The following is a 12,803-nucleotide window of genomic DNA, read 5'->3' as shown; positions in this document are numbered from 1 at the left end:
TCGAGATCATGAAACAGACAAAAACATATGGATTTCAAGAGCAGTTCAATTCATCTAAAAGGTACATTAACTACTCTTTAGCCCCTATATATCGCCAGCCAAAAAGGTAAGAAAGCTTAGAAAATAATCTGTAGTCAGACAGCAAGACTTTTCCCTTCCTTGCTCTCAGTCAACCTTCTCCTATCAATGTATCTTTCATTTCACAAAAGCCTTAAAAATTTGCCTGTGACAAGACTTCTTTAGCCTAGTCACTCCCCAACTCTGTGGATCATCTTCTGGCAAATGTCACGACAGGCTCAGCAGTTCTGTGATTTGGATTGTATGACTGCAATCTGGAAAGGAACATAAATCACCAGAAATTCAGAGGCAAACACACTCCATCCCCTCTTTGAAGCTCAAAACAAGCAGCAGGTACATCAGCTGAGAGACCTTCCCTCTATGAGAGGAATTCCTACCTGACTCCCTGTAAGCAAATTCCCATGCCCTTGCAATTCTTTACCTATACAGACAGGGAAAAACAATATATGAAAATATCTTTGACCTAAAAAGTGCTTGAGACATGCATATGGAGAACTCAATTCATACCTGGAATGCAGGGGAAATAAATAATTAAAAAAAAAAAAAAAAGAACCCAGTCCACATAGATTGGCTGGCACTGGGTCTTGATTTGCTTATGCTGTTCACAGCAATTTTAAGCGCACACACACACGAAGACAAGTGGCTACATGTGATTTCTGCTATACGAAATGCTGCACAAGCCATGCTTTCTTTTGGAACACAAATAAACAAAAATGCTTTCTGCATTAATCAGCACATTGCCTATGAAAAAGCAGAGCCCAATTCAGCCTTGTGTAACTTCAACGCAGGTGAATTTGGCCCACTTATTGCAGAGGCGAAAAAGAAGGTTGCCTGCTTTTACCAACACAGCTAAAATAAACAGTAGCATAAGACAGTGTCATCATGCTCACACTACGCGTAGAAATCCTATTTAATCCAAGTAATGAGAAAAAGTTCACTAATGGAACCAAACTAATGACAAGATGCCTTTAAGATACATTACTTATGCAATACATTCCTGCATGCCATGCTTCACACAGACATTACTTACAGCCCATTTTAAGAAGTTATGATCAGACAATTCATTTATCAAAAAACCATCAGGGTTGCATCCTGCAAATTGGAATCAGGACTTCAAAATTATTGCAAGTACACCAGGACTATAACAACTTCATTAGCAAGAGAGCACAACATCAAGCATCTTATTGAAAAAGAAAAAAAAAAAGGAGGGGCAGGGGGAACACATCTTTGAATGCAAGCCTGTGACTACCATGAAAGTAACCAGAGGAAAGAAGACGCACACAGCTGCTCTGCTGTAGGCACCCATCTGAGGAAGAACTGTTATGTGGGTCATGGTTTCTGTCTCAGTCTCCTACCCTGCTCCAAGTCCACTTCAGTAACCTGCCCTCAATTCCAGCCAGCTCTGCCAGCTGCCACAGAAGCAATGAGATATCCTACGTTCTTTTCCTTTCTTCTTTTTCTTCTTGCTTCAAACCTCCATAGGTGGTTGGGAAGGAAGGGATAAGGGCAATTTCACAGCACTTGTTTCCTATACACCGTCCACCAGTGACGCAGAAAATGAAAGGAACTGAAGAGGGAATCCTGTTCTCTTATACACAGCTGCCTTGGGCAAGCTGCAAATCTGCTCTTTGGAGTTTCTCCCGTCCCCTACCCAGTTGTTTCTGGCTCCAAATAATGCCCCAGCATGCCCAAACACTGGAGACGGAGCACTCACATGCCCACGTGCCCATATTTCTCCCTGTAGAACTGTACTACCTGGAGATTATAGAACACAGAGCAATGTATTCCCAAGGTTCTGCTCTGCGAAATGAAAACTGACACCAGCTCTTTCTCCTCTTCCTTAGCTACCCTTGGGCACAGCTGGCCACAGTATGCTGTAGATCAGCAGCGGGTAATAGTCTGACAGGTCTCTGGGACTTCTTCATTATGTACAGACATGAATTGGTTAAACTTGCATTAGACACACAGCTTTTGAGGATTTCATTCCTGATTCCTCTGACAAAACTCTTACCCTTTCTTGTCTAGATAAGAAACTTCCAAAGAATTATTAAATTCATAGTGAAGCCAATGAGAATTCAACTTTTGAATTAAAGATAAATCTACATGGTCCTTCAGTCTTGGATGCAGCGGAGTTCTTCCTGCACAATGTAATTTCTAAATTCATGCAGCCCTACTTGTCAATGTCTTGGTGGAGAGGGTACATTGAGAGTGGGAAAAGCCACAGTGAAAGCTGACTGAACTTTGTCTTCTGGGCGGGGGACCAGTGCTGGTATCACTTCATATGATTCTGTTGTTCATATAAACTCAGCAAACCCACCTGACAGTTACATCTACACCACAATCAAGAAGTAGGAGCAAATCATCTAGTAGAGGTGTAGTATCTCAAAGATTGGCAGTAACAAAAGGTTATACTAGCTGTGAAGATGCCACAGAAGTGATTTCAGTTTGGACTGACTATTCAAGTAGGTTACTGGGCACACCAAAGGCTTTGCTACTCCATCTCTGTTGCTTTTATGTTATAACTGCATCTGTCAGTGGCACTGCTGACACACTTCAAAGATTGGGAGGATTAACAGAACTTTCACACCCACATGGCTGGGCATTCCCCAAATCCGAGACCATCTCCCTTGCCATGCTGCAAGATCAAGCTTTCAAACCGCTAAAATGGCAGACAACTGAAAATGCAATCCACACAGAGCTAATCGTGCTATTGGTGCACATTTTGCTATCCAGTCAAACTGGAACCAGCTCTAGCCTTGATCAATCACATCTTCCATTGAAGGAGAGCTGGTATATGCTTAATAAAAGTATGTGGGAAATACTGCAGTTATGCCAATTACTGTAAATTTTCAGCCATAATTTTTCAGTACTTTCATTGACTTCCATAACTAATCAGTTCCTAATGAAGTTAAGCTAACCCTCCTTCAGAAAAATAATTTTTAAAATATTTGACAAGGTTAAACAACTGTGATGACTTACCAGAAAAGTCACACACATGACTTCCTATATCACAGCTTCCCCCAGACTAAACCACCTTCTTTTCTTTTAAAATATATGGTATGTTTGGACCTACCTTGTCTGGGTTATCCGACACATCCAAGCAGTAATTCAATACTCACTTCTACTGTTCTAAAGTCTTTCTAAAATGTGCTTTCTTAGGAAATTTCCTCATTATAGCACAGAAACTGAAAATTAAAAAAACCCAAAGTTTCCAAACAGAATAATGGTCTGATATACCAAGCTAACTCCATGGACTGAGAAGTCAGAAGAAGAAAAGTATACCAAAAAGAAAATGTAAGTCCTTTAAAAGCTAACCTAGTACATGGTCCTAGCTTACGTGGTATTAGGTGCTTTGTAGATGAGTCCCCCAGAAACTAGCTTTTTAATGGGTACATGTCTGGGAGTAACAGAGGGAAGGACTGAGTACAAGGCTGGAGCCTCTCTCCATCTGTGAGAGGAAAATGAAGGATTTCCTCCATTGCTTGCCACCCCTGTCCCCCTCACAACAGCTGCCTAGTTTCTGTAACTGTCAAGGGGGTGGAAATATGCCAGAGCAGTTATGAGAAAGCTACCAAAGGAGTAATGTTTAGCACTGGAAGTTTGCAAAGAAAATTACCAGATCTTTTTGGGTCTGGTAGAAAGGATGAAAAACCTGGGTCTCAAGACTTCCCTCTGTATAATATAATGGCAAGCTCCCAGCTCTGAAAGGCAACACCTGGTGACAGAAAATGAGCAGTTCCAAAGGAGGCCATTAAGTTAGGAGTAAACCTGACAGTTTCCCACACAGTCCTTGTAGCTTAGAGCCTGTCAAATACAGCCCCATGGGGAACAAACTACGAGAGAGGTCCACAGAGTTGGATGTTACAGCGACCACTGTGATGATCTACAAACTTTTCAGACCAGCAAAACCGCTTCCAAACTCTTACCAGCCCACAATAGTGTAAAACTGAATCAAAAACTCTATAGTACTGAGGTTGACTTATAAGGCTTAAGATCATTCTGCTGCTCTCATCTGTAAGGGTTCATAATGGCTTTGCAGATCATAATCTGGGAACCCCAGGTCCTCACTCTGAAGAGGACAATATGTACTTATTTCCCAGGCACAAGAAATTAAGATGCTGCAGAACTGATGTCATTCTAAGAAATTAAGTCAAAACCTTAAAGCAGTAAGTCACCTTTTTTGCTTTCCAATGAGGGAAAGGAGTATCAGGTTAATGTGTGATCCACAACACTTATTTTCCCCAGCTGAAAAGCCATGCAGATGTGCCCCAGAGGGCTACTCAAGTTTACTGCTTTTCTCTGCAACAGGCTTGAGGAGAAGTGGAGCTTTTCACATACCCTTCTGATCACTGCATGGAGCAGGGAAAGACTATGACTTTCAGGACTTCTGACCACGAGCTGGGAATGCAGTCCTTCTCCTCCCCACAACAGATTGCCAAAAGGAGCTGCAAGCAGCCACACTCATCCTGGATAGCATCCCAAGAGCTGGGTAACCACAAAGCTAATGAGAGAAAACACACCAGAAAACAGGCAACCCTGTCTGCAATCCTGAGACAGCTCTTTCACTCATCACTTCACAGGGGAGAGTGGTCAAATATTCCCAGCCAGGTCTACAATATAAAACCACACAAGTCTATTATGTGTCCTTCCCAGACAGAGATTTGAATTTTCCACAGTGGGCACTTAACCAAGCCACAGCCAGCTGAATGAAGAACTGAGTTTTAATCTTATACCGCAACTCTCAGATGTGCAGCAGAGCTCTCCTACATATTTTTCCTCTTACCAATATACAAGATTCCTACTGAAACCTAACCCTCATGTTGAGGAGGGATACAGATTTAAAGAAACCTTACGTATTTCCTAGAGACATTCTCTGCAGACCTCTTGAAAAAAATTTTGCCCAGAATATTTAAAAAAATCTTTTATAAAAGAAAATTTACTCTAGTGTAAACTATGACTTATCAGCTTTGTAAATCTGCACACAACAGGTGGGCTTAGCAAAGATGCCCCAACACAGGTGAGCAGAGGCTCAGATGAATGGGGTAACATTTCAGATTCCAGACCATATAATTTGGTAACACTTTCTAGTTATACATTAAAGGTAACAGTCCCAAGTACTGTTTAAATTTATTTTTTCTGAACTCAATCCATCATGACTTATGCCAGCAGCAAAGAAATCATGTGTCTTCTGGAAACTTTCTGCCTTCTCCCTCTTACACATTCAGTATTTCCACTTACATTGTCACCTTCACTCCTCAGTTTCCAGAACGGCTGGATATAAAACCAGGATCCCTCATTCCCTGCAGCATCCAGAGACACCCGCATAGCATTCTTCTCTAGCAGAGCCGGCAATCTCTTATTGACCGTGAGGTACTTGTTACTTTTTATGTGTAGTAGCTGTGAACAAACATTAAAAAAATTAGTACAGCTATTAGTTATCCTCCCTTCAGTCAAAAGAGGAGGGCACAGGCTTTCACATTGTAGTGATTTTTCATAAAGTCAAAATAAAACTAGAAGAGAGTTACCAAAGTATACTGCAGTTTAGGAAAAGAGATGCTATATCTCAGATTGAGAGAAATGCGTCAATCAGTTTAACATATACTACATAGGTAGGGCAAGGGTCCATTATTAGTGTTACCTTCAGGAATTTCAACCATTACAGGAAAGCTGTACTGCACTTAAGAACATAACTTCTGTCTCATTTATATGTCATGAAGTACAAATGACTTCAGTGATTTAAAATGCGCTGCACAGCACCTCTATAATATGATTTTGAAATAAATCTTGAAAATAAGAGACACATATTTACATTCAGATTCTAAACCTCAGCAGCAAAAGTTACACATAAAATTTATATTATGACATATTATTTAAACATGAATATGCAGCACTTCTGGTAGGCTTTAAAACAGACAGAAAAACACAATATTGTAAACTTCACCAAGTTCTGTTTACCTGACCCTTGACAATCCAGATTACAGTGGTTAGTTTCATTTTCACTGTAACCTTGAAATGAAACAACTGTTCCCTTTCCAGCTCTGAGAGAAGGCAGATGAATTTCAATAGGTTTACCTGTATGACATTGCTATATTTTACAATTTCGCCCAACAGCTTTCTGTTCTCGCTTTCATTCTGCTTTTGTTCCAGTTCTGCTGCATGCTGCAAGAAAACGATTATTTCTTTAAACTCTAAAAAGTCAGTACCTGTATTCAGCTACTAGAACAGACAGTGTAAAAAGGAAATGGCATCACATTTAAAATGTTTCCTCCAACCTGCAAGCATTACTGCAGTGAAAATATTAGCACCCAAATCCTGCCGCAGCATAATTTTCTGAATTATAATCGCCCAGATCCTGTGTAATGATTCTGGTTTTTTTATCACCCAGAATAGAAACTCAGTCACAATTTACGGGTCACACCTGAGATGCATGCTATTTTAAAAATTTCCAAGCACAAAAAGAAATTCCAGGTGCTTTATTTCATCCTGAAAGAGGAAAAAGAAGGGCCTATGATTAGCTTCTCCCTGTCACCATTCCTTTTACTTGTTGGGTTTTTAATTGCATACAATACATGGACTTTTATACATAACAATCTAGTAGGTCACACATTGCAAAATCAAGGCTAAGCACAATAGTCTGAGTCACACATAGCCACAGAACAAACCCTCAGCTCCTAGCTCTAATTGCTGTGTAGCTAGCTCTAGCCACACACCATGTGCCTTCCTTGCTGTTCTTAACTGGAAGCTCTGGCAGCCGCTCCACGGCATGTGAACCTATCAACCAAGTTTGATATGACCTTGTTTTCACTAAGTCTTATGCATTCAGTTATAAGATCAGGACAGATCTTTTTCAGAGACAGAGGAGTTGGTTCATCCAGACTGTATTTGATGCAAAATAGAGTCTGCGCAATGGTTCAGAGAAGAATCACCTAGACTGAAAGCAGAGACAACCAATTCTGAGGAATTTCCAAACTAAAGTGTTGATAACATCTCTTTGTCCACCCTTCTGCCTAACTCCTGAAAAGGACTCCTAAAATAATAGCATGGTTTAAGCCAGGGCCCACCCCTGATTTTAACAACTCCGTTTTTACTTTATAAAACTTCTGAAAGCAATGTTTTGCTTATATCAAAGGCACAACCTCCAGCCCAAAGTAAGATAAAAACCACGGTAAAGGCAATAAATGCCAGTCAGGAGGCAGAGAAGCTAAGGATAATATAAAGTTGCTATGGTGGCATAATAGCAGCCATCACAGTGGTTTCCAAGGCACTTATTCTTTCTCATTCTATTGTAATTCTACAGCCTGCAGATTGAGATAAGATTACAAATACAGATGTCTCTTACTTGAAGTTTCTTCAGCAATGCTGCTTCTGTATGGTTTCCTTGTTTGGCTTGCTTGGCTTTCCAGTACTGCTTCTGGGCTGAATATCGGTTCATAGGACACACCTTGAATAGGCAGTCTGTGGAAGATTGAAAGAAATACTCATAAGCGATCTTGAAAGACACTTCCTTCATTTTTAAGAATGCTTTGGTTGGTTTCCTTTTCCAGAAATGCCTAGATACCAGTGTTTAAACATAGTCACCAAACAGCTTGATGGCAAGGGTACCATAAACAGGTTGGCAGAACATCTGAGTTGAACCTAAAGCCTTCAATGCCCCACACATGCCCACTGCATACAACCTTGGTAAGAGATCCAGGCTGTGAGCCTGCCATATGCAAAACTGCCTGCTGCTTTATTAGTATTCTTTGCTGCAGCACAAGATTACAGATGCACTGTTTGAAGGCATGTGAAACCTTCAAAACACAGTCCTGCTTTCTGTATGCCATACATCTGGCTGCCCTGCTCCTTCTTTGGTCGACAGCCAGCTGAACATGAGCCAGCAGTGTGCCCAGGTGGCCAAGGCGGCCAACAGCATCCTGGCTTGCATCAGAAATAGCGTGGCCAGTAGGTCTAGGGAAGTGATCATCCCTTTGTACTCTGCGCTGGTGAGGCCGCACCTCGAATACTGTGTCCAGTTTTGGGCCCCTCACTACAAGAAGGACATTGAGCTGCTGGAGCGTGTCCAGAGAAGAGCAGCAAAGGTGGTGAACGGCTCTGATGAGGAGCGGCTGAGGGAGCTGGGGTTGTTTAGCCTGGAGAAGAGGAGGCTGAGGGGAGACCTGATCACCCTCTACAACTACCTGAAAGGAGGTTGTAGCGAGGTGGGGGTTGGTCTCTTCTCCCCGATAGCTAGCGATAGGTCAAAAGGAAACGGTCTCAAGTTGCACCAGGGGAAGTTCAGGCTGGATATTAGGACAAACTTCCTCACTGTCAGAGTCGTTAGGCATCGGAACGGGCTCACCAGGGAGGTGGTGGACTCATTATCCCTGGAGGTGTTCAAAAAACGTTTAGATGTGGCACTTCGATACATGATTTAGTGGGCTTAGCGGGCAGGGTGACATCGGGTATACAGTTGGACTTGATGATCTTTGAGGTCTCGTCCAACCATAATGATTCTATGATTCTATGATTCTGGCACTGCTGAAACACAAGATTGCATGGGCGTTCGGCTGCAAGCCACCAAGGAGGTTAACGCGGTATTCAGAGTCTACATGTGCCTTCACTAAGATTGATAAAAAAAACTAACAGTAAAAACAAAGTGACACAAACTGAAAACCACTGCCATCCAACAGACTAGGTGAAAAATGGGTAAGAAGGGAAGGAAGGAAGGCCACCCAAGAGGAACTGCCCGAGCAGGCTGGCTGCACAGAGGTCAACAGAGGAGGAGGAACACCCTGAGGAGACTGCAGCCAACGGTGCAGTCGTGGAGTAAGAAACAAGGAGCAGCAACGGAAAGCGAGTCGCCACACACCGACCCCCATCCCCAACCTATCGCCTCCCTGCGGGGGCCATGTGCAGTGAGGGGGTTGGGGACTAGGAAGTGGAAGAGATGTGTCCGGAGGGAAGTCAAGGGGTCCTTCCCTAAGTGCTTGTTCAATTGTTCACCTTTATTTCCAAATACCAAAATCAATAATTGAAAGTTAATGTTAATTGGCAAGAAACTAAATTTTGTGAAATTCCCTGACTCAAGACTCTTTGGGCCAGTGACAGTCCTATAGACTGGAAATAGAGGCTCATGATTTGTCTAAATCCGACTGCTTTTAGAGTGATAAACAATACCTAGTCTTGCATGGTCCCAATCACCAGCTGCTCTAAAAGCTAGGCTTGAGCAAATGTTGGTAATTGTCCTTTCACACCCCATGTGTATCAACTCGCAAGAGGAACGGACAGGAAAGTATTAATTAGCAGAGTTCTGCTGTGAGTCTAGTAATAACATACAGGATTAGATGTGTATTATAGCACGAAACTTCCCCAACATGGGTTGCAACTTACAGATGTCTTACTATTAGCCCTCCATATTCAACTGTCACAGAGGGTCAAGCACTCTGAGGACTAATCCACTTGCAGAGAAAAATGACCTCTGAAGAATTTCCTCCCTGCTCCATGTCAGGGTCTCAGGAAGGTAGAGACAGGAGGGAAGCAACTATTCCCACCTGACCCCCAGCCATGCAACCGTGGCACAAGCTAGAGGCAGGTAATAGAGGCAATGTGTCCTACTTAGAAGAGATTTTGCCCCAGGGTTGGATTAAGAATAGAAGAGTTCCTCTTCTGATCCCACAAGCACATCTTGCAGGTGCTGACACCTGAGTCTGGCCAGAATCAGCAGCATCACTTCTCTGCTGGTTATCAGGCAACTTTCCCACAAAGAAGAGACTCTGCAACACCACTGGAAAGCCACATTTCACAGAGTATGGCACAGACAGTGCTCCTCACAAAAATACAGAAAAGAGAAAAAGAGGAGAATGCTATCTCCATGTGAGCAACATGAAGTTCTTATTTACCACCACACTCAACACAGTTAATGGCATACATATCACATAGCACAGAACAATTTGAAAACAGTCCTCTCTACCCTCAGCTCACCTGCTGCCTTCTCCAAAGAGAGTTCCTTTCCAACAGCACTGTGTAGTCACCCTCACCTCTGTTATCAAAGGTGCCACAACATGAAATAACAGCTGCAATATCAACACTAAGTACACATTCCAGTTACACACTGGATCAATGTGTAGGTGACCCTGTTGAATTTACCAACCTTGCATGTAATTTTTAAATACAGTGTAATCTCATCATTCACCCATTACTGTCACAAAGATGTCAGCTGGGGAAGCTACAGGAAGCTATCCCAAAGTCATAGTCTGGGTTTTCAACCACTCAGGTCAGCAGCAGACAGTTTCTATTTTACAGTGCTGTCCTACCCACTATCTAATTCCCAGAGTAAGTTTAACATCTGCCATTGCTAACTTACCTAGGACTTGCTCCAGCTCTTCAGTCCACAACAGCTCATGTGGGAAGTCCTGTCTATCACACATGTGATGAGAAAAGTTTCCTAACTGTTCCACCCTTATGAGCGAAGAATTCAAGTGTCAAACTCTCAACCTCTCTGTAGAAGATGCTAGATACCAAGGTAGATCCTGTTCTCAGTTTCAACACTGTCAGTCCAATGGAATTACTCTTTCACACAGGGAGAGAGGAGCTAAACCTCTGAGATATACCCTCCATATATCTTCCAACACACCCATCTCTTCACAGTCTGTGAGGAGTTACTGAAACCATGTTACAGTAGGAACACTTCTTGTAACACAACAGAAGAGGGAAGAGAAATCTAGTGTGAAGACTGGCCTTGCCTTTCCCAAGTGAAAATGAACTCTCATTCCTTAAAACAGGCAGCACTCTCAACTACAGTCAGGCCCAGCTAAGCATAGCTACGTGATGTTAGTGCTGCCAAAATCACCAGAGTAAGACCGTGCCACACGTTCCTCCCACCGCCTGCACCCCCAGAGCTAGCAGTTTGCCATAGTGCTGGCTCTCAAGCCACAAACTAAGCTGCAATGCTTTTAGCTTGGCAAATATGCCGTTTCACGTCTCATACATTGGCCATCATTACAGCAAGCTTTTCATTGCACTGCCTCTCCCCTTCATAGCAATTGATCTTCCTCTACTATTCATAGCAGCAAAGCTTGTCCATACAAAAACACCATCAGTGGCAGTACTTCCCTTGGCACTGACCCAAAGTCCGCACCGATTTGCTCCCTAACCCTGAGTTGCCGTTCCTAGGAGACAGAGTTACAAATCTTTATCAAAGCAAACCCAGCCACCTTGCAAAGGTGTTTACTTTCATTTCAAAGGGAAACATTTACAATGAGAACTATATCATACAACCTAGAGTACATAACTCCCATGTAACTTTCACAATATCCAGGACACTAAGAAAGGGGAGAAAAAAAAAAATTACAAAATGCTGTGTACTGTTAAATCATATTGTATATGTTGTAGGAGATTTTGAGTATTGGGATTTCAGCTCTTAAGACAAAAAGTTCACTATTATTTTCTGTAAGAATCTACAATTAATGTGCCTTCTCAGAAGGCTTCATGAAACACTTATTTCTTTGAAGTAACAATATCTGCTTTTTATAGGACCAGTCTTCATTTCCCAGTTACTCCCCACACATCCTGCTACTTGAGTAAACGCACTGCTTCTCATCCTCATGCAGTCTCAGAGCACAGTGCTACCACACTGCAGAGAAATGCCAGATGAACACGGATGTGCAGTCACTACTGTGTGGGTCTGCCTCCCAGAAGTGGGTGAATTTTTCCTAATGATAGTTCTCAAAGAGAAGGAAATGTAGAGCAGGCGGTAGGAAACCTCAGCCGCCACACAGCTCCATCTGTAGCCATGCTGCACAACACAGCTCTCCTAACTCCCAGTCTAGTGCTTTAGAATTTGAACTACCAAGAACTTTAAGATCGATATCATTTCAATTGTATTTTCCTCAATTTATAGACTAAAAAAATTCATATTCTTTGTTTACAGACAAAGCTTTTCTCTATTTTTTCTTTTTTTAAATTCCAGATATATTAAAAATAGGTCATCTCATTATTTTTTTCTGGTCTTTTTTCCCCACTTAAATTTATCAGAGTAACAATAGAATACTATAGAAATTCAAGCTTTGCAGTCCTAAACATCAGGGGGGGCAGAAAAGCAATGCCTGCCCTAGAGAAGTTTTATTTTAAATAAACAGAAAAAAAAGAGAAACTGAGGCATAAGATTATAAAGCAACTTTCTAGCACATACAGTAGATCAAAAGCACAGCCCTCCTGGAGGTCAGTCTAGCAACCCACTCATGAGACAGACTGTCAACTTCTGCAGGCATTCTCGGATAGTCCTAGTTCCTAACTCATTACTTTACAGAGTTTTACATAAATGCTTCTCTTCCTGAGGACACTAATTAAGTAGGTACTATCAAAGGTAAACAAATAGGTTTAAAGCAAATAGCTTAAAAGTATCAGCCAGTTCCACTTACTAAACTTTCATGTCTTCAACTTCTGCAGTTTCATCAATTTTCTCATACCCACAAAATCTTCCAGGCAAAATTTCAACTACTTGTGCATGAAGTGAAGATAGAGAAAATGAGAAACATTGCCCACCCCAGCACACACACACATTTTCAAAACAATAAAAAATCACCTCAAGTTTTCTTTACAAAATGGAAAAAAAGAAGCAGCTCTCCCTGGTCACACTCCAGGCTTAACCTTCTACACTACATCTTGGCTTATTAGAAAGTAAGAAAACATGACAAACTATCAGTGTGGAGGCACATATCAATTACTTATTGGGGGGGGGGGGGGGG

General features: G+C 42.0%; 1 protein-coding gene across 1 annotated transcript in view; it reads right to left on the bottom strand.

Moving 5' to 3' along the window:
• Positions 1-12,803, bottom strand: part of LOC104158238 (inositol 1,4,5-trisphosphate receptor type 2) — a gene marked incomplete at both ends in the record, with an annotated part of 55,845 nt that overhangs the window by 38,173 nt on the left and 4,869 nt on the right. The window contains 3 exons of the mRNA XM_009695828.1: positions 5,317-5,475; positions 6,151-6,237; positions 7,418-7,533. Coding sequence (XP_009694130.1) covers positions 5,317-5,475; positions 6,151-6,237; positions 7,418-7,533 — 362 coding nt within the window. The remainder of the gene's footprint in view (positions 1-5,316; positions 5,476-6,150; positions 6,238-7,417; positions 7,534-12,803) is intronic.

The sequence above is a fragment of the Cariama cristata genome, unplaced genomic scaffold (assembly GCF_000690535.1).
Source record: "Cariama cristata isolate BGI_N322 unplaced genomic scaffold, ASM69053v1 scaffold29382, whole genome shotgun sequence".
NCBI classification, from domain to species: Eukaryota; Metazoa; Chordata; class Aves; order Cariamiformes; family Cariamidae; genus Cariama; species Cariama cristata.
Note: the sequence above shows the minus strand (reverse complement) of the source record. Positions and strands in the feature narration are given on the sequence as shown.